The 22,185-nt window shown below is 45.9% G+C and overlaps 2 protein-coding genes across 4 annotated transcripts; both read right to left on the bottom strand.

Moving 5' to 3' along the window:
- Positions 1–1,667: 1,667 nt before the first annotated feature.
- Prg3 (proteoglycan 3, pro eosinophil major basic protein 2) lies at positions 1,668–7,737 on the bottom strand. Of its 3 annotated transcripts, none has more exons than XM_087650831.1 (6): positions 7,685–7,737; positions 7,145–7,278; positions 5,821–6,134; positions 4,073–4,204; positions 2,459–2,570; positions 1,668–1,932 (listed from the first exon to the last, which is right to left on the bottom strand). In XM_087650831.1, the coding sequence occupies exons 2-6, from the start codon at positions 7,203–7,205 to the stop codon at positions 1,874–1,876; spliced, it is 678 nt and encodes a 225-aa protein (XP_087506957.1). In that variant the 5' UTR covers positions 7,206–7,278; positions 7,685–7,737; the 3' UTR covers positions 1,668–1,873.
- A 5,936-nt stretch (positions 7,738–13,673) lies between these two features.
- Prg2 (proteoglycan 2, pro eosinophil major basic protein) lies at positions 13,674–17,233 on the bottom strand. The gene is given in 6 exon segments (NM_031619.2): positions 13,674–13,847; positions 14,040–14,151; positions 14,591–14,722; positions 15,426–15,748; positions 16,343–16,417; positions 17,207–17,233. Coding segments are annotated over 5 exon segments (684 nt in total). The 5' UTR covers positions 16,401–16,417; positions 17,207–17,233; the 3' UTR covers positions 13,674–13,788.
- Positions 17,234–22,185: the final 4,952 nt, after the last annotated feature.

Genomic DNA, 22,185 nt, shown 5'->3' with positions numbered 1-22,185 from the left:
GAGGAGGAGGAGGAGGATAGGGAGAGAGAGACAGAGAGACAGTAAGAGAGAGAATGCATCAGGAGATGGTTGTATCCCTGAAATGTCTTGCTGACTGCTTATCCTCCCACCCCCTGCAACAAGTCCACTGTCTCTTTAGAAGCACTGAATTAAGGGTCCGCTTAATGCACTGTTCAATGCAATACCTAATGATACTCCACTCCTAGGCAACTCTACCTCTTGACCGGATTCTATGTCATGATTAGGAGCTGAGGCAAAGACCCCTCTACCAAGACAGTCCCCAGGATCCAGCATCAGTGGGGTGCCATAGGTTTCAGGGCATATTAATCAATTGCCAAGGATTTCCACGTTCAAAGGACTTATGTATACTGTTTCTCCCCAACCCACTGTCTAGGACTGTGCCTCATCCTTGTCTTATTGCCTCAAACTCTTTAGAGAGAGAATATGTGGAATACTGGTGTTTTGCTCCTGAAGCCATGTTGTATCAGGTACATATACAAACATAAACCTGTACATAGTCACACACTGCCACACTTACATGCATATGGTTAATAACACAGGTAAACATAAATGTATATACACAGAGACTCCGGCACATACAGGTGTAAATACACAGACAAACACATCTATAGAAAATATCCATAAATATGCAAAGGTTCAAAAGTGTACACACAGCACACCAGTACAAACACATCATTTACACACACCTATGTAGGTTCACACACAGATATGCAGATCTATGCATACCCGAAAATGGAGATATGCATGTGTACTTGTCCAGAAATTCACCATAAGCATATAAACAAATACACATGCGTACACACACACACACACACACACGCACACACACACACACACACACTTGTGGCTCTCTTTATATTCTTTAATACCCAGTTTCACTGATCCTTCTAGCCCAGTGTCCCAGCTGGCATAAAGTTAAAGGTAGCAGTGATATTCCCTCTTGGTCTCTCCGGGTCTGAGAAAGTGAGATGAAAAAATGCTGAGGTCTAAGATAATAGAACTAGGTAGGGTTGGGCTCTATGCTCTTGCCAGTCTCTTGCCTTTGCATTTTGACCTGACTGGTGAGGGAAAGATCTCAAAATTGTGTCCTGTTAGCAGAAAGGGTAGAGAATACAAGAGGAGAGGACACCCCCCCCCCCCGCATCACCCTCTGGACTCCTAGGGGGTATAGGAGAATGGGAAATAAGAGTCATTGCTGGATACCAAAAAGCACAGCTCTAAAGGAGTAGGCTTCCTTAACTAAAAGGGAGCTTTCACCCCATCTCCTCAGGGTGTTCCCACATTCAATTTCAATATTGCATACCAGCTCTGAAATAAGTCTCTTTAAGTCCATCTTGGAAAGTCCTCACCTCCCCACCTCACACTGATGCCAAGCAAAGGTAGGACCAGCTCCCCACCAGATGGGAATCTTCTCTGCTCTCCTCTCATTGGGTAGAAGGGTAGACTCTGAGCCCAGTGAAGAGAGGACTGCAGAGAGCATTGTTCAGCTTCCGCGTGACTCAGTGCTGCCACTGTACAGTGCCCCAAACTCTGTCACTGCTTCCCAACTGCACAAGACTGCCTAGCCCCACCATCTTTAATTCCAGGATTTTCCCAACAAGCAGGGGGCTCCAAGAAAAGGCAATGAAGAAACAAGACTTAGGGGATGCTGTGGAAAGCCTGACTTTATGATCAGAAGAGACTAGGGACAGAATTGAACACCAAAGGATGGGACATGTGCAGCCAGGGCTGCGAAGGCAGGAGGTTCCAAGTAGGGTCTAGCTCCATCTCAGCAGGGTCTAGCTCCATCTCAGCAGGGTCTAGCTCCATCTCAGCAGGGTCTAGCTCCATCTCAGCAGGGTCTAGCTCCATTTTAGAAGGAGCAGATGAAAGGCAGGCGACTTTTGCATGAAGCTCTTCGCCAATGGCCCCCTGCAGCAGAGAAAAGAGTGATATAAACTGGCTGGAGTCTGCACTGAGCTCCACCCGACCCTTCTCAGATACCAACTCTATCCCCTTCCTTGGCTAGCATCAGCTCCAAAGGAGGAAACAGACTTTGTGGCAATAACTTGCCTTACCATAGCAGGTAGGTAGAAAGCTAGGCTGAAATGTGAATCACAGCACTTTTGCTCCAGGTTGTGCGGTTTCTGTCACTACACTAAAGTGCCTCACATCTGTCACAAATGCTGTTCCCCACATCTGTAGCTGAAGACATCTCAGCTGTCACTTACTCCTACATTCACACCCTCTATTCATATCTGCTGGTCTGTCGATCGGATAAGTCATTCAAGTTTGTCAACCACGTATCAGAGCTACTCCCTCTACAAGGCTAGCAAGTTTGAGTTCTCCATGTGGAGTGAGTAGGTTTGAAGCAGTGTCCAGGCAGCTCAAAGGAACAGCTGCAAAAAAACTTCTACTCTACCAGTGCATCTCCCTGGCTGGAGCCTACTCCTCTCACCTTTGGCGCACAGAGTCACACAGTGCCCTTCCCCATTCCCAGGCTGCCCTGGGGCCCAGTATCCAAAATCCCAGCGGCTCCCATCAGTCCAGCAAAAGTTCTTCCAGAATAACTAGAGAAGAAAGAAAGTGAATCAGAAAACCAAAATAAGCAGGAAGATCCAAGTCACTGCCGACTCCCCTCACTGCCTGCCTGGCAGGAAGCTGCATGCCTGCTCTCACACTCATCCCTCGGGTTTTGCAGGGGAGTGATGGAAAATAACCATTGCTCCTGAACACCATATAGGGCGGGTTTCCCCAGCTGTACTGGGGGGATCTTATTAACAAGCAGGCTCAGATTCAGGAGATCAGGCATGGCGCCCATGATTCTACACCTCTAACAAGCTACCAGTTGATGCTGACGGTGCTGGCTCATTCATCCACAATCCTGGGCCTACTCCTAAAGAAGTCGATCCCCATTTTACAGCTGAAGCAAAACTAAGAAAGCTCCCCAGCTAGTAAACAACTGAGATGAGCCCTGAGTCAGTGTCTTGGAATCTGTCTCCTCACGTCAGTTTTATATGACCACATGTTCTCACAAACCAGCTCTGAGGACTGGGGAATCTCTAGCACCCACATTAAATATCCAGGCACGTTGGCTCACACTTGGAGTAGCAGTGTTGGGAAAGGAAAGATAAAGGGATTCCTTGGGGTTCATGGTCAGCCAGCGTACCTGAACAGTGAGCACCATGTCTTAAAAAAATAAGTTAACCAGCTTCTGAGGAATGACACCTGAGATTTGTCTTCACATCCAAGTACACATAGAAAAGACAAACACGGGGTTGGGGATTTAGCTCAGTGGTAGAGCACTTGCCTAGCGAGCATAAGGCCCTGGGTTCGGTCCCCAGCTCCGAAAAAAAGAAAAGGAAAAAAAAAAAAGAAAAGACAAACACACACACACACACACACACACACACACACACACACACACACACCAACTCCAGGGAAGAGTGAGAGGGAAGTAAAAAAGCAATCTGTTGTCACATTCTCTAATTTGGATCGGAAGTGTCTCTATAAGACTATGTGTTAAAGTCTGTGTCCCCCAATTACAGAATTGGGAAGTGACAACTTTTAAGGGAACGACCCTACTTGGAGAAAGGCCATTTGGGCCATGCTCTTGAAGAGGATGCCAGGACCTAAACCTTTTCATTCTTCTTTGCTTCCCTGTGCCACAGGTCAATAGTCAGTCCTCTTCTTCCACACATTCCCACTATGGCCTACTGTGTGTCCAAACCAACATGCTCAAGTGAGTGTGAACTGAAGGTTCTGAAACTATAAGTCATTCTTCCTTATAAGTTGATTCCCTCCAGCATTTTGTCACAGAGACAGCTGCCTAAGTGATAGCAATCACCAATTTTATTGGTGTAAATTTACCATTGCTAATTTTGAGCCACAAGCCTGAAGTTTTTGAACATGGATTAAGTGAAAGATATGGATATCCAAATCTCCGAAGACGATACAGGTCATCTCCAGCATCCTATTTGCCTATCATTTAAAGGACGCCTTAACTACTGAGCCAACAAACGATCCCTCAATATAATCAACACTTTCAATGCTGAGCTGGGTCCTAACTTACCCATCTCCTGAGGACGCCTCCAATCCAGACAATGGACTGGTTGATCTTCCTGGCCAAGCTCTGAACTTGGAAGTTGAAACCGAAGGTGTGGATGGAGGCAAGGTTGCCTCGGTAACATCGTCTGCAGAGTTTCTGTAGAGAGGAGAGTCAGGGTAAAGAATTCACTCTCTTTGCCTCAAGATCCTGAATCTCCAAGAGAAATCCCTACAACTACTCAAAATAAAGGATCCACTGCTTCCCTCAAGCCTGTATTTTGCTTCTTTATCAGTGGTCAGGCCATCCTTACAGGAAGTAGTAATCTTCATTATAATTATAGCTACCATGTACAGACTGTTTAGCATGATAATTCAAATGCAATATCTCTTTTTGACCTTCACCACAAAAAAAAAAAAATGGTACCATACAGTGAGCCCTCCCTAGGTGTGGATATCTTGCCCACATAACTCAACCAACCATCCACTGGAAATATCTACTGTGTGGTTTGTATGTGAGGCTGTGGGAGTAGTGTGTGCATGTGACTGTGTAGATGCCCACATGCGAAGTCCAGAGTAGGACAGCAGGTGGGGTGTCCTGTACCATTCTTTGCCTTATTGTCTTGAGACAGGATTTCTCACTGAACCAGAAGCTTGTTCCTTGAGATAGGCTGCCTAGCCAGTGAACTCTCAGGATCTACCTGTGTCTGCCCTGAGTGCTGAGGTTGCAGGCATGCATTATCATAGTCAGATTTTAACTGGGTCCTGGAGATTTGAATTCAAGCCCTCGTGCTTGCAGAACAAGCTCACTTACCACATAGCCATCTCCCCTGAAAATGTGTATTTTAGTTATGTTTACTCTGAATAACACACACACACACACACACACACACACACACACACACACACACCTTACAATGGGCCACACAGAAGTATTGACAGAGATGCAAAAAAGGGCAGGTTTGTCATTTTGAATATTTCCTCTTATAGGAGGTAATCTTTAATGATTTATATGGTTTTACTTTAACACTTTATTTACTGTGAGGTTTTCATGCATACATGGAATGTGTTTCAATCATGTTAATCTCCCCACTCCCTCCTCTAGCTCCTCCTGAATCACATTCACACATATCACTTCCCAACCTCATATCCTCCTTTTAGCAAATATGTGGCCCATGGAAACTAATTAATGCTCCCCAAACATGTATGACCACAATCAACCTACCAGTGGCCACACCCCTAAAGAAAATTGACCTTCTCCTAGCAGCCATCAATTGCTAATAACTCTTCAACTAGAGATAAGGGCTTGTGTCCCCCTCCACATCCATGCTGGGATATTGACTAGCTTGATCTTATGCAAGCAATCACAGCCATTGTGGATTCATGAGTGCAACACTGCTGTCCTATCCAGAAGACAATACTTCACCCTAATTTCCCCAACTTTTGGCTCTTACACTTTTTCCACCTCCTCTTCCATAAAACACAAGTGTCTCCATCACCAAAGTGTTTTTACACAGAGCAGTGGCTCTAAAGGTTCTGTCCTCAGAAGGATCTCCATTCCCAAGACTTTGTTACAAATGCCAATCCTCAGATCAACCCCCCAAGCCTCCTGATTCAAAGGCTGTGAAGGTGGAGCTGCAAACTCTATATCTTAAGAAGACCTCCAGGCAATTCTGTAGCGTTGAGAAACACTAGTATAAATAATAGAGAACAGACATTTTAATCCAGTCCCTTTCCTTCCCCTTGACCTTTTCACCACATCTTCCTGTCTCTTACCTGAGCCTTATGAAATGTCTTAGGAGTCCTCACCAGCACATAGCGGCAGCTCTTGCACCCAGGAGTTCCCTGAAAATGAGCTGTGTCCTCTTCCCTGGGGCATACAGAGTCCTCATCTAAGGCATCTGGTTCTGACTCCATTGCCTCCCCATCCTCAAAGACGTCTTGATGTTCAGAACCCTCAACCTCCTCTCCCTCTGTCTGCATTATCCCTTGAGTCAGAACCAACTCTCTCCCCTGCTCCCTGGAACCATCTGCTTCCGGATTCAGGTCTTCCTCTCTCTTGGAAGTCTCCAGATGAGGGTGAGCAGAGTCTAGGAAGAAGAGGTAACCTGCCATCACTTGAGAGACTCTCTCCCTCCAGCACCTCGGACAGTTCCAACCATCCACTTGAGCTTTCCTGGATGCCAATTTGGGGCCACACAAGAAAAAGGAACTCCTCTAGATTGGATAAGAAAATGTCTTACAAGATGGATGAAGCAAAGAAGTGTAGGCAGACAGGAGCCGGATGTGGATCTCTCCTGAGAGACACAGCCAGAATACAGCAAATACAGAGGCAAATGCCAGCAGCAAACCACTGAATTGAGAATAGGACCCCCGTTGAAGGAATCAGAGAAAGAACTGGAAGAGCTTGAAGGGGCTCGAGACCCCATATGAACAACAATGCCAAGCAACCAGAGCTTCCAGGGACTAAGCCACTACCTAAAGACTATACATGGACTGACCCTGGACTCTGACCTCATAGGTAGCAATGAATATCCTAGTAAGAGCACCAGTGGAAGGGGAAGCCCTGGGTCCTGCTAAGACTGAACCCCCAGTGAACTAGATTGTTGGGGGGAGGGCGGCAATGGGGGGAGGATGGGGAGGGGAACACCCATAAGGAAGGGGAGGGGGAGGGATTAGGGGGATGTTTGCCCGGAAACCAGGAAAGGGAATAACACTTGAAATGTAAATAAGAAATACTCAAGTTAATAAAAAAAAAAAGTAAAAAAAAAAAAAAAGAAAAAAAGAAAATGTCTTAAACCAGACTCATAGGTGGACAACAGCCCAAACTCTGGCTGACACCACAGGTATGCATATGAGTGGGAAGACCTTGTGTGAGAAGCCTCAATCATCACTGGCCCTTCATCTTAATATATAGGTCTTTTGTTTCCTTCTGAAGAAGCCAGTTCTAAATCTGAAAGTTATCTAACCAGAGATGTGTGAGCAACCCAAAAAGAACACACTGTAACCCTGGCTCTATGATAACAACAACAATGACCAGGAGAGTGGGACAGAGGAAATATAAGGAAGATAGGTGTGAGAATAAAAGGGAAAGACTCACCCAGATGAAAAGCAGAAACCATCCCCAGCAGGAGAAGGGACAGGATCAGGGGCTGTTTCATGTCTACTTGATCCTGTAGTAGAAGCAATTCCACCTTTGTCCTCACAGCTGTCCCTTTGTGTCCAACACAGCTTCTGGTACATGGCATGATACTTGATTAATTACCTGATAAAAGGGAGGGCCAAAGATCTACTGCCCCCTCTTCCTCCTCCTCTTCTTCCTCCTCCTCCTCTTCTAAAGACAGACTCTGAGAAGGAGTCTGAAACAGGCATCAGGGGTGGGCAGGATGGACAACTGAGCTGCAAAAGTCTCCTCCCAGGATCTTCCTGGCTGTTCTCTAGGAACACAGTTTACCAAGTTCTAAACTTGCAGGGACAGGTCAGCCCCAAGCCAGAGCTGACTTCACTTACGTGGAGAAAGAAGAAGCAAAGACAGTAGCTATGGGGATCCTAAAAACAGGCCCTTCTGCCATTTGCTTTATAGCATCCTCCCATTTCCTCTGTGACCCCAGCCTGTGCTGTGTGTGAGCACAGCACTCACCTCACGAGGGTCTATGGCCTCCACTCTCAGTGGCTGTGGCTACTGCCCCACAATCAGCCCTTATACAGTGGTTTTGGGGAAGTAGGAAGGGGGCAGGGCGATTGCCCCAGGCTAAGCTTAGGGGTAATAGAACTGATAAAAGTTCTTTCAGTTTTTCCACCCCAGACCCTGCTCTCTGCTAACATGACAGAGAGCTGCTTTCAGGGACCTGTGGCCCTAAATGGAAGCCATGTCCACCAATTTATTTCAGAGGCATGTGTAACATCATGCCTATCAACCAGAGGTAATTAGTATTAGTGTTCCTAAAGTGTCCAGCCTGAAAGATATCCCTTAATTCAGAAGCACCCTTCCAAAGTCATTCCAGGAAGTGATATGCAGATCCCAGGACGTAGCTAAGAACCATGAAGGGAAGGAGGGAGAGGAGAAGGGAGCCTGAGTATCCACATGAAGTACTCCATATCCCTGACCAGTACAGCATATCCCTGACCCCCTACCTTCACCTGTTCCCACTGAAACTGTAGGATTTCCTGGCTTCACAGATGGAAACAATAGGATTCAGAGGAGGAACATTCACCAAGCTCACCTGACGTCCTGCCTAGTCTTCTATGTCAACTTGACTAAAGCTAGAGTTATCTGAGAGGAGAGAACTTAAACTAGAAAAAATAAGGCTCTGTAAGATCAGGCTGTAGGCAAAATTACAGGGCATTTTCTTACATAGTGATTGACATGGACGACCTAGCCCATTGTGGGTGCTGCCATCCCTGGGCTGGTGGTGCCGAGTTCTATAAGAAAGCTGGCTGCAGAAGCTATGATGTGAAAGCCAGTCAGCAGCATTCCTCCATGGGCTCTGCACCAGCTTCCCGCCCTGTTTGAATTCCTGCCTTAGCGGCTTTCAGTGATGAACAGTTCTATGGACGTGCGGGTGAAATAAGCCATTCCTCTCCAGGTTGCTTTTGATCATGGTGTTCCACAGCAATAAAAGCCCTAACTACGATTCATACGAAGTCAGGGAGCAGAGATTTCTAAGTCCTAAACATTCTCTCTCTCCCTCCCTCTCTCCATCCCTCCATCTTTCTTCCCCCACCCCACCCCACCCCCTCCTTCTTCCCTCTTCACAAACCAAGTCCTTTCCAGTTCTCATCTTCAATATGCATACGGTGTCTTCTGTACTGTGGATCTGCATTGTTTCTCAAAACTTTGCTCTTAATACTTAGGACCACAGATTAGTTGTGGGGGTTGCCCTATGCACTATCTAAACAGTTTAATAGCACTGTTTGTCCATATCCATTAGATGTTTGATGCTCACACACACAAGGGGTGGGGAAGGAGAGAGAGAGAGGGAATTGCAACCATTTCCACAGATTCCATCTCCTAATGTTCTCTGGGTCACTTGCAGACCGCTGGCCTAGACCTTATCACTTCGTCTGACCTCCAGACTTACCTCCAGGGCTGGCTAAAAAGAAGGAACTGGGATGAAAAACTCCGCGCTAAGTCTTCCAACCAATCTGTGGACCACCTTGCCCTACCCACCCTCATTTCCTACCCACCCGCCAGCCCTCTGACACCACCAGGTTTGGACTAGGATCAAGCAATGCAATGCTAATCTCGGACCACAAATTTAAGAAGGCACTAAAAATTTTTTTCAATATTTAAATATAAGTAATATTTTAGCACAAACCTTCTAAAAATGAAATTTAATGCAAATATATTCACAATGACTAGTTTTATTTAAACAACCAAGCTCCAGTTCATCCACTGTTGACCAAAGAGAAAACAGTGAGTGTATGGCCCTGGCTTTGCCACGTCTTCCTGTCAGGTTGAGCTGTGGATTGTTGGAAGTGAGGTTGATGCAGTTTGGAGGTGTTCTGTTGGACAGCGTAAACCTGTTATTTATATACTGGCCCACATCTCCAAAAAGGCAGACACAGGTCATCTAGAGAGCAAGATAGCCTGGATGCCTTGTCTTCCTCTGCTCTCCCAAGGGACCTACAATTGGAGAAGAGACTGCGAGGTCACTTCCTGGCCTGATTGCAGAGTAACGGTCTTGACTCTTATCTCTCCACCCAACAGACCAGACTGCCTGCTTATCTACCTGACACTGGGAAGGTTGGTCAATTCCAGTTCTCTCAACACTCGGTCTACAGTTTTTAAGCTTGAGATTGCCCCAGTGAGGAAAGGAGAAACAAAGATACCCTTATCTATGTTTCTCCTTCACCCTGGGTCCCAAATAGCGGGGTCATTTCACTAGGTAGCTGGGATGAGCCCCAGGGATTACTATTCTCGTGAGCCAGCACCACCATAAGCCTTGCACACATTGCTTCTCTTTACAAATCCCCACATGTCTAAAGGAGTTACCCAAAATCCCTTGGCAAGTCAGAGACCAGACAAAGTCCAGTATTCTATGCCTCTCACCCACCCCACAGCAAACTTCTCATGGATTCTCTCTTATTCAGTCCATCTCATTCATTCATTCACTCACTCATTCATGTAAATCAAGTTTTTCTTGCATTCAAATCCTGGCAAAAGACTTTCTGATGCTTCAATAACCTTGCCACTGTTCAGTGACTCCTCTCTAATTGAAAACTGGAAGTAACATTTTTAAAGTTTTGCTCCACACCAGGCACTATGTTTCCATAAGAATTTTTTTTTACAATCACTACTTTCATATGTAATCCTAACAAATCATCCCACAAATTGAGTATTGCCACCTTATGTTTACGAATTTACTTAAAAAATATAATAGAAATAAATGACTGTTCCCATTCTCACAGCTCAAAAGTCCTTGTTCACATTCAAATGTGTTACCCTGACAATGTAGCCAATGCACAATGCTTCTAAGTCTCAGGACCAGTGTTTTCATCTATGTTCAAACGATTTCTAAATCAAGCTCTTGTCCCAAGACTCAGCCCAACCCCATTTTACCCAAAGGATGAGCCTCATGAGGATGAGAAGCCAGCATCATGATATGTAATGAAATCACAAGAAGCAGCCCCTGCAAAAAGGACAGTGATAAGATCCTCCTCTATAGCTGCGGTTCTCAAGCTGAGGGTCACAACTTCTTTGGAGGTGAAATAACCCTTTCACTGTGGTCCCATATCAGATATCCTGCATATCAGAGGCTTATGTTATGATTCAAACAGTAGCAAAATTACATGAAGTTGTAATGAAGTAATTTTAAGGTTGGGGTCACCACAATCTGAGGAACTGTATTAAAGGGTTATAGCATTAGGAAGGTTGAGAATCACTCCTCTAAAGAAAGCAGCTGGGGCAGAGCCATCAGAGAACTTCCTGGCATGTAGAGCTGGGATGTCCTTGTGAGAGGAAGCACTTCAAGCTTCACGTGTCAGTGAATGGGTGATGAACTGCTCTTGCTCAGGAGGCTGGGCTTCCCTATGCTGTGCTTTTTGTAGTGGAGCAACTCTGGGCATTCCATCCCAAAGGATGACCTCTGCTGCACAAAACTTCATTAGCATTTTGCTAGAATGAAAAAATGCTCACACAAGCTACCTCTTGGGATACAAAACCTGTCTATTTATTTTGTTTATTTCATGAGTTTTACTTTTTTTTTTTTTTTTTTGAAGCAGGATCTTACGTCGCTCAGGCTGGCCTCAAACTCACCAAGTGGCTGATGATGATCTTGAAGTTCTCCTGTGTTGGAAATAGAACCAAGAGCTTCATGCATGCTAGGCAAGCACTTTACCAATCATGCCACATCCTCAGACCCACTTTACTCTAAAAGAGAGTTTTATGAATTAGTAATGCATTCGTCATTCATATGGGTATCTTGATCTTCATCTTGCCCTAAAACTCAGTCCAACCCCATTGTACCGAAAGAATGATTCTCTTTCCATCATTGTGATAAGTAATGAAATCACAAGGTCAAAGCAGTGTATAGGAGCTCAGCCTCCTGAGAAGTATAGTCCACTGCTTATTCACAGACAAGGACATCTGAAGCATCTGGGAGTGAACTGAGCAGGAAAACTATAGGCATGGCATGTATGCAACCACAGTGAAACCTACGTGCAGAACACAGTCAAGTACCCTGGAGCTTCCTCCTGCCTTCTCCTTGGTATCCTCTAATGACACCTTCATGGAGCAGGAGTTACAATGCCCACTAAGAGATCAATTACCAAAAAGCAAGACAAAAGTCTCCCTCCCAGCCTGGAGTCCAGAATGTAGTAAATGCCCAGAGTGCGGGGCATGCCTTGTCTTATTCACACGTTTACTTAGCTGTCCAATTATTTCCATGCTCAAATCCTGTTCAGAATTTCATCTATGCTAGGCAGCTGCACTACCATGGAGTCATGGGCCCAGTCCTTCATCATCTGTATTGTTAATATTAATACAAAAATTAATCTGTGCCACAGCAGACGATAGCATCCGTGAGAGCCCTTGAATCAGCTCCATCTCAGCTATTTCCCTACAGCACCCACCACAGACCCAAAGGCGTGGATCTCCAAAGTTTACCTTGTATAAAACCAGCAGCTGACATGAACCAAACTGTGGCTGTCTCTTTCTCGGCGAGCTGAGAAACTAACCTAAAGCAGATAGAGCCCCTTCTCTGAGTCACTCAAAAACTCACAGATCATTTGCCTCCCCAGGACCCTGGACCATTGGAAAATTCTTGAAAGAAAGGGGTTCTTTCATTCTGCTTATCTCCCTGGTAATATTACAGTTGTTCATCCCCATCTTTAACTGGGCTTCTTTGACTCCAGATGGGTTGAGTTTTGTGCCTCAAGGTTGAAGACCTGAGTGAGGGACATCAATCAGGACTTCCAAGCGTGGAAATGCAATGGATAAAGGAGCAGGCTTTGGAGCTAAGAAAAGTCAAATCTCGGTATCCGGAACATCCAGATGTTCTGGCTTGCACAAGTCTTTCGTGCATGTGTAACTTCTCTGAGCCTGTTTCTGCATGTCAGGGATAATAGTGATTGGTGGGATAGTGTGAGCTATGCACGGCACTTGCCACAGCTGGTGAATGCTCAGTAAGAGGTAACAACACACACACACACACACACACACACACACACACACATACCCTGTGTCTTATATCTCCAAGCCTCATTGAAGGTCTGACTCATAATAAAGAATTTAATATTGGGTTTTCTCCAAAACAGAGCCTGAGACAAGAATTTGAGTACATGTCCTGTAGTTAATTTGGAGAAGTGCAGAAACATTGCTAGAGGAAGAGAGGATTCATCTGGGAAGAGGCAAGCAGCCAATAAAATATACGCTGTAGTGTCATCCAGCTTTGTAGATAACGGAGAAATGGTGCCTAGTACACATTGTGTGTTTGCTCTGTTTAATATGTGTGATGGTTGATATTGATTGTTAACTTCATAGGCTCTTCAGTTTCCTAGGAGACAAACCTCTGGTCATGCCTGGGAGGGATTATCCTGATGGTGTTAACGGAGGTGCAAAGACCCACCTTTCCCTGGGTTTGGTTCCTGGATTGTGTTTGGAAGAAACTAGCCGTGCACAAACATTCATCTCTCTGCTTCCTAAGTATGGAGACAATGTAGCCACCTCCCATGGATACAATGTAGCCACCTGTGTTGAGTCCCTCCACCAGCACTTCCCTACCATGATAGACAGCACCTTTGACCTGTGAACTCAAATAAGCTGTCTCTTTGACCTGTGAACTCAAATAAGGTATTGTGTCACCGGCTACAGGAAAAGCAACTAACAGTGGAAACAAAGAGCCCGGGTAGATGAGAGTCCCAAAACCTTCACATGTCTGGAAGCTGTTGGTGGGGTCCTGACAATACCTGATCCACATATACAATGTAATTGGGTCTTCCGTGAGCACTTAAGAGACATCTGCACTCATTTCTCTATTGTCAGAATGTGTCTTGGACCCCAATGCACAGTCACTCCTCGAAGAGTGATAACGTTGTGGCTCCTTCATAAAAAGTGTGAAGGGGAATGAAATGATGAAGCTGAACACTCAAAATGAAATAGCGCGACAATGATCACAGGAAAAAGGGAATCTGTTTAAGTAAAGCGGCTTTATTTTAGGGTGGTGAAAGACGAGGGACATCTCGCAGGAAAGAAGAGGCAGCTACCCAGGAGAGGATGAATTTGAACTCCCAGCTGGGACCAGCTTAATATGCACAGATGAAGGGGCGTCTCTTGCCACAGCCAGATCGGCGCCAGTGGCCTCCTGTGGAGAGAAAATAGGAGAGCTTGAGCCCCTTGTCTCCCCTCATATGATACCAGGAAGGTCCTTGTTCCCACCACCTCTACACCTCAGCTAAGAACCTAGAAAGTGTCTCCCTGAGTAGCCAGGCTCACTTCCTGCCACTCTTCCTGGACTCTCTTGGCCTTCCCTTCATTCATCTATAGCCAGCCTCACCTCGGGTACACAGGGTCACACATCTGCCACCGCCGCGACGAGGCTGCCCAGCAGCCCAGTATGCAAAATTCCAAGAGCTTCCATCAATCCATCGGAAGCGTTTGCAGCGACCCTAGAGAAGGTAGGAAGCAAAGGCGTACATAGGGGAAGGGAGAGGCAGAGCCAGGGTTGTCCCTGTTAACGCCTCCTGACATCCTTGACCACAGGACTATCATAGATACTGGGCAGATGAACTAACGGTCCACATTCATCATCACTACCCCATTCTCCTCATCTCTGTGACATGATCATTCTTATATCACAAACCAGAAATGGGGCAGGGAAAGCAACAGGTGAGGACACAGTCCCCAGACCACAAAGATAGAAAAACTGGGAGGTACTTGGAGTCAAACCTAATTCTAAACCCTTAGTGCCACCTCAATGTCTTTCCCCTGGTGGCCTTCTGTCTCCAGCTCTTTAGGGGATAATGAAGGGGAAATACAGATAAAGCTGCAGCAAGGTAGATATTAGATGAGATTACAAGGACCATTCAGGTCTGGTATTCTACTTACCCAGCCCACAATCCTGCCTCCAATCCAGACTTGACCCTGGTTGATTCCCCTGACAAAGGACTGGATTCGGAAGTTAACACTGAAACTGTGGATGGAGGCAAGGGTGCCCCGGTAGCAGCTCCGGCAGACCAACTGATGAATAAAACAAAAGAGGAAGAAGAGTGTCCCTCTCCCACTAGGAATTCACATGGTCTCTGGGCCTCCAAAACCCATTCCCTTCCTCCCTCCCACCCTCTGCCCTTTCTTCTTTTTTTTTTAAATTTATTTAATACTTAATAATAATTCTTTGGTTTCCGGGCAAACATCCCCCTCCCCCTCCCCTTCTTTATGGGTGTTCCCCTCCCAATCCTCCCCCCATTGCCGCCCTCCCCCCAACAGTCTAGTTCACTGGGGGTTCAGTCTTAGCAGGACCCAGGGCTTCCCCTTCCACTGGTGCTCTTACTAGGATATTCATTGCTACCTATGAGGTCAGAGTCCAGGGTCAGTCCATGTATAGTCTTTAGGTAGTGGCTTAGTCCCTGGAAGCTCTGGTTGCTTGACATTGTTGTACATATGGGGTTTCGAGCCCCTTCAAGCTCTTCCAGTTCTTTCTCTGATTCCTTCAACGGGGTCCTATTCTCAGTTCAGTGGTTTGCTGCTGGCATTCGCCTCTGTATTTGCTGTATTCTGTCTGCCCTTTCTTCTTACTCTTTCCCCTCCCCCTCCCCAGCTACAGCCATCAGAAGACAGTAGAACAAAGTACAGTACATGACCTTCTTCCCACCCAGCATCCCTGGCAGATGGAGATATGTCCCCTGTCTGTCCCTGCTCCCAGCCTCAGCCACAGGCCACTTACCTGAGCTTTGTTAAAGCACTCAGGCCTCCTGACTAGGAGGTAGCGACCGGTCTTGAATCCAGAGTCACCCATCAGACTCGTTGTGTCTTCCTCCTTGGGGCACTGAAGGTTCTCATCTGTCACATCCTGACCTGAGACAGCTCCTTCATTTCCAAGAGCACCTTCACTTCCAGAACCTTCTTCCTCCTCTTCCTCTTCCTCCTCCTCCAGGGACATTAGCTGTTCCCCAGGAGGGCATTCTTCTACTTCCGGTCTTGATATCTCTGCTTCCCGAGGCAAGCTCTCATCCACCAGTGGGCTTTTGGAGTCAGAAGCTTCAGAGCCTGGCGAGTAGAAAATTCACGTGCTCTTTCTTCGTGCCTTCCCCTACTCTTCCTAGAGCTCTGGCATTTCCTTCCCTGCTTCCTGAACACCAGTGTGCACAACCCTACCTAGAAAGGAACCTACAGCCACATCTCCACGAGGAGACACCCCACTTCACCCATGAGGTCAAGATAACTAAACACTATAGCTTTGAGTCCAGTCTTTGTGGGTTGGGGTCCTGGACCCAGCAACTGCCAGCCTTATTTCTTTGTGAAATTAGCACACAATCCCCAATACTTCATGAGGGTGCTCTGGGGATTAAAGGACATAAAGTGCTGAGAAAATGCTCAGTAAACTCAAAGTAAAAAGAAGCTGTTGTTACTGCGAAGGACATTAGCATTAGGTAGAAAGGACAAAACTGGAAATGCCACAATAGAGTCAAGGCTACAGACATAACAGATGCTCTTAGGAGTCTTGCAGAGTCCCTGCTCTGATGGTGTACAGGGATTCTGAAATTGAGAAGGATAAGGGATGGCGCTGGCTATGTGACTCAGATCTCATCTACTACACACAGGAGCAAAAGAGAGAGAGAAAGACCTAAGGTAATGACTTACTTAGATGAAGAGCAAATGCTCCCCCGACTAGAAGAGCCAGAAGTAGAGGGAATTTCATGTTGGCTTGATGAGGACCTGAAATAGAGAACGCAGATGTTTTACACACACACACACACACACACACACACACACACGCACGCACGCACGCACGCACATCACAGCACAGCCAGACTATTTTGGACCTGAAGAAGGTGGAGAAAAAGGAAACAAGAATTCAGGATGAACCAGGGCTAATGCTGAGCCCAGCCAGAGAATTCACTTATTCTGGTTTTGCTTATGACAAGGTTCCATGGAACTCAATGTGTAGCCGAGGGTGGCATAGAATTCCTGATTATCCTGCCTCCATTTCCAAGTGCTGAGATTATAGACATGTACCCTCACAACTGGTTTATATTTTGTTAGGGATTAAACCCAAGGCTTTATGCTTGCTGGACAGGGCACTCTACTGACTGAGCCCCAGCTGCAGCTCCAGGAAGCCCTTCCTGAAGTGAAGCAGACCAAAAGGAGCAGCCCATGCCAGCTTTCCTGCAAGCCTGTAAATAAAATGAATTATTTATTTATTTATCCATTGATTTACATTAATGAGCTCATCAGTGTCTGCAATATGAGGGAAAGGAGAAGCAAGATTGTTGACCTTCCTAGAAACACACAGCACTTAAACCCACGTTTCTTCCCTCAAAGCTGCATGTCACTCCTTCCCTTTCCTTGTGCCCTTCCCTAAGAAGGAGAGTTTGCCTGTCGCTCAGAAGCACTAGCACCAGCAAAAGCTGAAAGCCACATGAAGCCCCGCTAGCCTTCCAGAGCTCTCAGCATAGGTCAGGGGCCACCCCAGAAGCATGACATCCCAGGAAAGGAAACACTTACAGGCCCTCCTGGGTCTTGTCAAGTCTGCGAAGCTGGATCCTCCCTCACACTATCTCACAGCGGTTTTTATAGACAGCTTGGAGGAAGTCCCCTGGGGAAGGGAGGTTTGTGTCAGCCAAAGGGAGAGGCTGATAAGGGAGAGCCCTTTCTTCTTTTCTTCGAGGAGTCTACTCTTTAGCCACCACACCTGGAGGGAAGCACTGAGTTCTCGGTCTGAGCTAAGAATTCTCACTCTGGGCTGCATTTCTGACTCTCCTTAGGAGCTTCTCCAATTCATGGTCCTGCTTTATCTAAGGCACTGGGGGAAGCATCGTTCACTCTCTGTTAGAGTTTAACAAGCACCTTTGACCAATTTTTCTCTTTATAGACTATTGTTTTAGAGAGGAAGAACTTCCCCACCTGTATAGGGAAATGTTTACAAAGTTATTTATTGGTTGATTGTACCACTGAAACAACGGGGCTAGTCGTCACCCAGGGGACAATGACTAAAATGTGTCTGTTGGAAAGAATGTCCTATATCTACCCCTGTTCTTCCCAGCCTGAGGAGCTACGTGCTTGTCATCTTAGGAAGCTAACAAAGCAAGGCACATAAGAAGACATTGAGGGTCTTTGTTGTTTGTGTTGTCTGTCCATTGCCTTTGTTTGTGCCTTTGTTGTTGTTGTTGTTGTTATTATTATTATTATTATTATTATTATTATTGCTTTTGCTTTTAGTTTTTGAGACAGGGTCTTGCCACATGGTCCTTGTTGGTCCGATACACATCATAAAGCTCAGATCGTCCTCAGACTTGTAGCAAGGCCACCGTCTCAGCTTCTATAGTGCTGAGACTGCAGACATGTGCTACCACCACACCCAGCAAGAAGAAAATATGCAGTGTGAGAAGACAGTTTTACAAGGAGAAACCTTGGGCATCTCCTTCCTGTGAGTTTTCATTGTGAGACCACATTTAGATGCGTGAAAGAATTCACACCAGCCGGATGACCTTGATGGCCTCCATAAATCCAGCAGAGAAGTAGCTGTTCCTTCCTTTCTTACTCTCCAGTGATTACAATTTATGCGTACAAAATGTTTGAAGTGAGACTTTATTAACGATGCTTTTAGAAACACATCAGACCTTCTCTGGGAATAGAAAACAGATGCCTGCCTTTAACATGTCTAGGTTACTGGGATGAAAATTGGTCTGGAAATCACTGAGCTAGGATCACAGTGTTCAGGAAGTAGTCTCAGCCTCCCAACCTCTCATCCTCAGAATTGGACCCCTTCATTGGCCTACCTAGTACCTTCATAATCATAGGGTTACTGTAAAGATTTCAATACTGCTTGTGAAAATATTATCTCACTTAATCTCTGTGCGCAGTATACGCATGTACATATGTACATATGTGTCACACGTGTGTGCATGTGTGCTCCACCTTGATTTTGAATAAAGATCTCTCACTGAACATGATACTCTCTGGTAGGCTAGACAGGAAGGCCAGCAAGCTTGGGAGAACTGACTCCACATTTCCTCCATAGCACTGGGGTCACATAGAATGTTTTATTTTGTTTACTTTTGCTTTGTTTTTTTTTTTAATTAACAAACTCAACCCAAACATAGGTCCCCATAACTGTATTATAAGCAATCTACCCACTGTGTCATCACCCAGCCCTAATCCTTAAAGTAAGTAAGCTAGTTATTGATCCTTATATCCACGACCCACACGGGCACATCTACACACACACAAACATATGCACTCAGACACACACACGCACACACACACACACATACTCACACACACACACAGTCAAGAGTATGGAAGGAACCAATGTCTACCTCGGTGCCAAGGGCGTAAGTAGAAATGACATCCACTGGGGTGGGGGTGCTTTCCTAAGCCATCTGAGCAGAACATTCTCTTCTCGAATCACAAGCTACAGTATGATCAACTGGCTTGTGATTTGCATGAGCAAGGAGCAGGGGGGCTTGGAAGTTAGTATCTTTCAGCAAGAGGGCTTGATGACCATCATCAAACTCAGACTTGCCTCCTCCCCTAAGAAGTGGTGGGTCTTTGCAGGAGCCTGATCCGTGGGAGTTCTTGTTTCAGACCTCGAGGTCAGAATTTAGATGATGTTGGGAAGAACTAAATGTCCCAAAGCATACCCAGTCCCCATCTGGACATCAGAACTCCCATAAAGGGCCTTTAAAGGTCACCCTTGCCCTTGACTAACATAACATAACATCCTCTGGAGCACATTCTACCTCCAAGCTTATCACCCCCGTGCCAAGATGCAGACCTGGGAGTCAAGGCTCTGTCCTGATAAAATGTGGGCTGTTGCCCTAGGTACACATGTATATACGAGACACTGAATAAAAGTCACCTTGACCATTGTGGTCAACAGCAAGAAACTGGTTTACCTCCCTTCCATGCCCATCCCCCTGACACACAGCAGCTTGAAGGTAGAAAATGCTGCAGCTCCAGATACAATCATTGTCTCCAATGCCTGTGAATCCCCAGCACCAGTTTTCTTTTAACCACCTGGAAACCGAATAATGGTCAAGGAACCATGAAACCTCCAATCGTAGATAATTCATGTGTGATGTTCCTAGAGCAAGGATCCAAATCACTAGTGAAGTTCTTTTATGACCTATCAAAAATCTAAAAAGAAATGATTTGTTTCCCAAGAACCAGAAATGACTTCCCAGGCTCCTGTGATGGAGGGAATCCCGTGACACTCTCTAAAACTGTCACCATTCCTACCTCGTAGTGTGTATACTCTACATAATTCTTGGGACTATTGGTGTGGATTTCCCACCTGTAGTCATGTTATATATTCTATAGTGTACTTATAAATATAATTATATAGTAGGGATGGAATTATGGCTCCGAGGTAAAGCACTTAGCTAACATTCTTGAGTCCCTGGGTTCAATTCCCAGCATCGAAGGAAGAATGGGAGAGTGGGAGGGAAAAAGGAAGAGAGGGAGAAAGAAGAAAGGGGATGGAGGAAAGGAGAGGGGGAAAAACCAGATGGAAGGAGAGAGAGAAAACAAGAAGAGGAGGGGAGGAAAAACAAAACAAAACAAAAAGAGTGGCTATATTGAATCAGTCAATATAAAACCCTTAAAAGCAATGGGGCTCTTCTGCTTATGAGGGGGACCTATTGGCTTTTTTAGTGAAGAACACCATGGCAAGACATATGGACAGTCCTGAGGACCCAACTGAGGCATCTTTTGCAGCCATCAAGTGATCAGGAGCCTCAGTGCCATACCCACAAGAAACAGAATTCTGCCTATTAGCTCAGAAATGTCATCAAGCAACATTTTTATTTCAGATATGAGTCCCCAGACAGAAACCCCCAGCCATGCCATGCCCATATCTCTGATCTACTGTCCTGTGATGATAAATGCATATGACCTGACATTGCTAAACGTGTAGCAATATGCGCTGTGACATGAATGACTAACAGCCTCAGGGGCCACCTCCCTCTCAGTTGCAGCACTTGCCATAGACAAGTGTCCCAAGAAATGGGCCTGAGGAGCAGGCAATGGACAGAGTCCCTTCATACCACAAAAAGATCATTAGTAGCTTCTTCTAGACTCAAGTCTGCTCAGTTGAACTCCCTAGCCTCATTAAAAAAAAAGAGAGAGAGAGAGAGAAAGTGGAGTCTGAATCTGATCAACTGTCTGCTGGCTGGGCTTGGCCAACATTCTTGTGGGGCAGATAAAAGGTGGTGAAAGTGCCACCATAATCCCAGGGGTTAGTGACCCAAGAGATAGGGATGAAGCCGTTGCTGTGTGAAACCAGTCTTGACAACAGCTTCGCTCTCACTTCCTCATCTAGATGTCCCAACAGGTGTTCAGATTAAGGTGTCCCACATTCTGATGTGGAAGGACCCCCTGATTACACCAGGTATCCTGACTCCTTCTTGCTGCTTCTCCTCAGCTGCAGCCTCACTGGCCCAGGGCACCATGTATGTTTTGATGATTTACTAAACCCATCATCCTCACACTTCCTGAGTAGTTATCTAGGCTTCCAGGGCCAGGCACGGTTTCCCTCTTGAGTGGGCTGTAATTCTAATTAGAGAGTTGTTGGTTGTTACCAAGGTATGTGTGCCACTATTGAATCTTTGTGGTATCATGCCAGGCTGGTCGTTGGTGTGGTTCATAGGCATCGTAACTGGGTAGGACTCTTAGTTGCCTCCCGCCTTTGGAAGGTTGCATGGTGTCTTCTGGTACTCTGACAGATAGTCACAGGGAGGGGACATTTAGGTCAGTTCCAGTTGAAAGGACTCTGGAACCTATTTCTGAAGTCCATGGTGTCTTTAGCAATAAATACCTTCTATTTCTGAGGGGGGGGGGCCAACAGCAATCAGTTGTATACTTTGGGGTAGTCCTGACCAACAACTCAAAAGAAGACTCCTCATGTCTAGTATTGGGTTTCTGCTAAGTGATCTTTGGCTCTTGGAGAGAGCACCATCAGCCCAGTTGAAAAAAGTTCATTTAAAAGGGGAAGCCTTTGGTTCTGCCAAGGCTGGATCCCCCCCCCAGTGAACAGGATTCTTGAGGGGAGGGCAGTAATGGGGGGAGGATGGGGAGGGGAACACCCATATAATAGGGGAAGCAGAAGGGTTAGGGGGATGTTGGCCTGGAAAACAGGAAAGGGAATAACATTTGAAATGTATATAAGAAATACCCAATTTAATAAAGATTAAAAAAAAAACTGTGTGTGGGGGGGGGTATGTGGTGTGTGTGTGTGTGTGTGTGTGTGTGTGTGTGTGTGTGTGTGTGGTGTGTGGTGTGGTATGGTGTGTGTGTGTGGTGTGTGTGTGTGTGGTATGTGGTATGGTATGGTGTGTGTGTGTATGGTGTGGTGTGGTGTGGTGTGTGTGTGTGTGTGTGTGTGTGTGTGTGTGTGTGTATTATAGGTGTGCTTTTAGTTAACTAGTTAGTAGTATAAATCCTTGTGGCTTTTCCAGACATCCTTATTGTTATTTTACCCCTTT

The sequence above is a fragment of the Rattus norvegicus genome, chromosome 3, assembly GCF_021556685.1.
Source record: "Rattus norvegicus strain SHRSP/BbbUtx chromosome 3, alternate assembly SHRSP_T2T, whole genome shotgun sequence".
In the NCBI taxonomy this organism is placed as follows: Eukaryota; Metazoa; Chordata; class Mammalia; order Rodentia; family Muridae; genus Rattus; species Rattus norvegicus.
This window is presented reverse-complemented; position numbering and strand designations above follow the sequence as displayed.

What these genes read in the sequence shown, in the direction of transcription:
- Prg3 (XM_087650831.1), bottom strand. Translation starts at nt 7,205, where the DNA reads ATGAAACAGCCCCTGATCCTGTCCCTTCTCCTGCTGGGGATGGTTTCT. An exon ending in GGTTTCTGCTTTTCATCTGG is followed by an intron (nt 6,135 to 7,144) that starts GTGAGTCTTTCC and finishes TCTTCTTCCTAG; the next exon opens with ACTCTGCTCACCCTCATCTG. An exon ending in AGACATTTCATAAGGCTCAG is followed by an intron (nt 4,205 to 5,820) that starts GTAAGAGACAGG and finishes TCCTCTCTACAG; the next exon opens with AAACTCTGCAGACGATGTTA.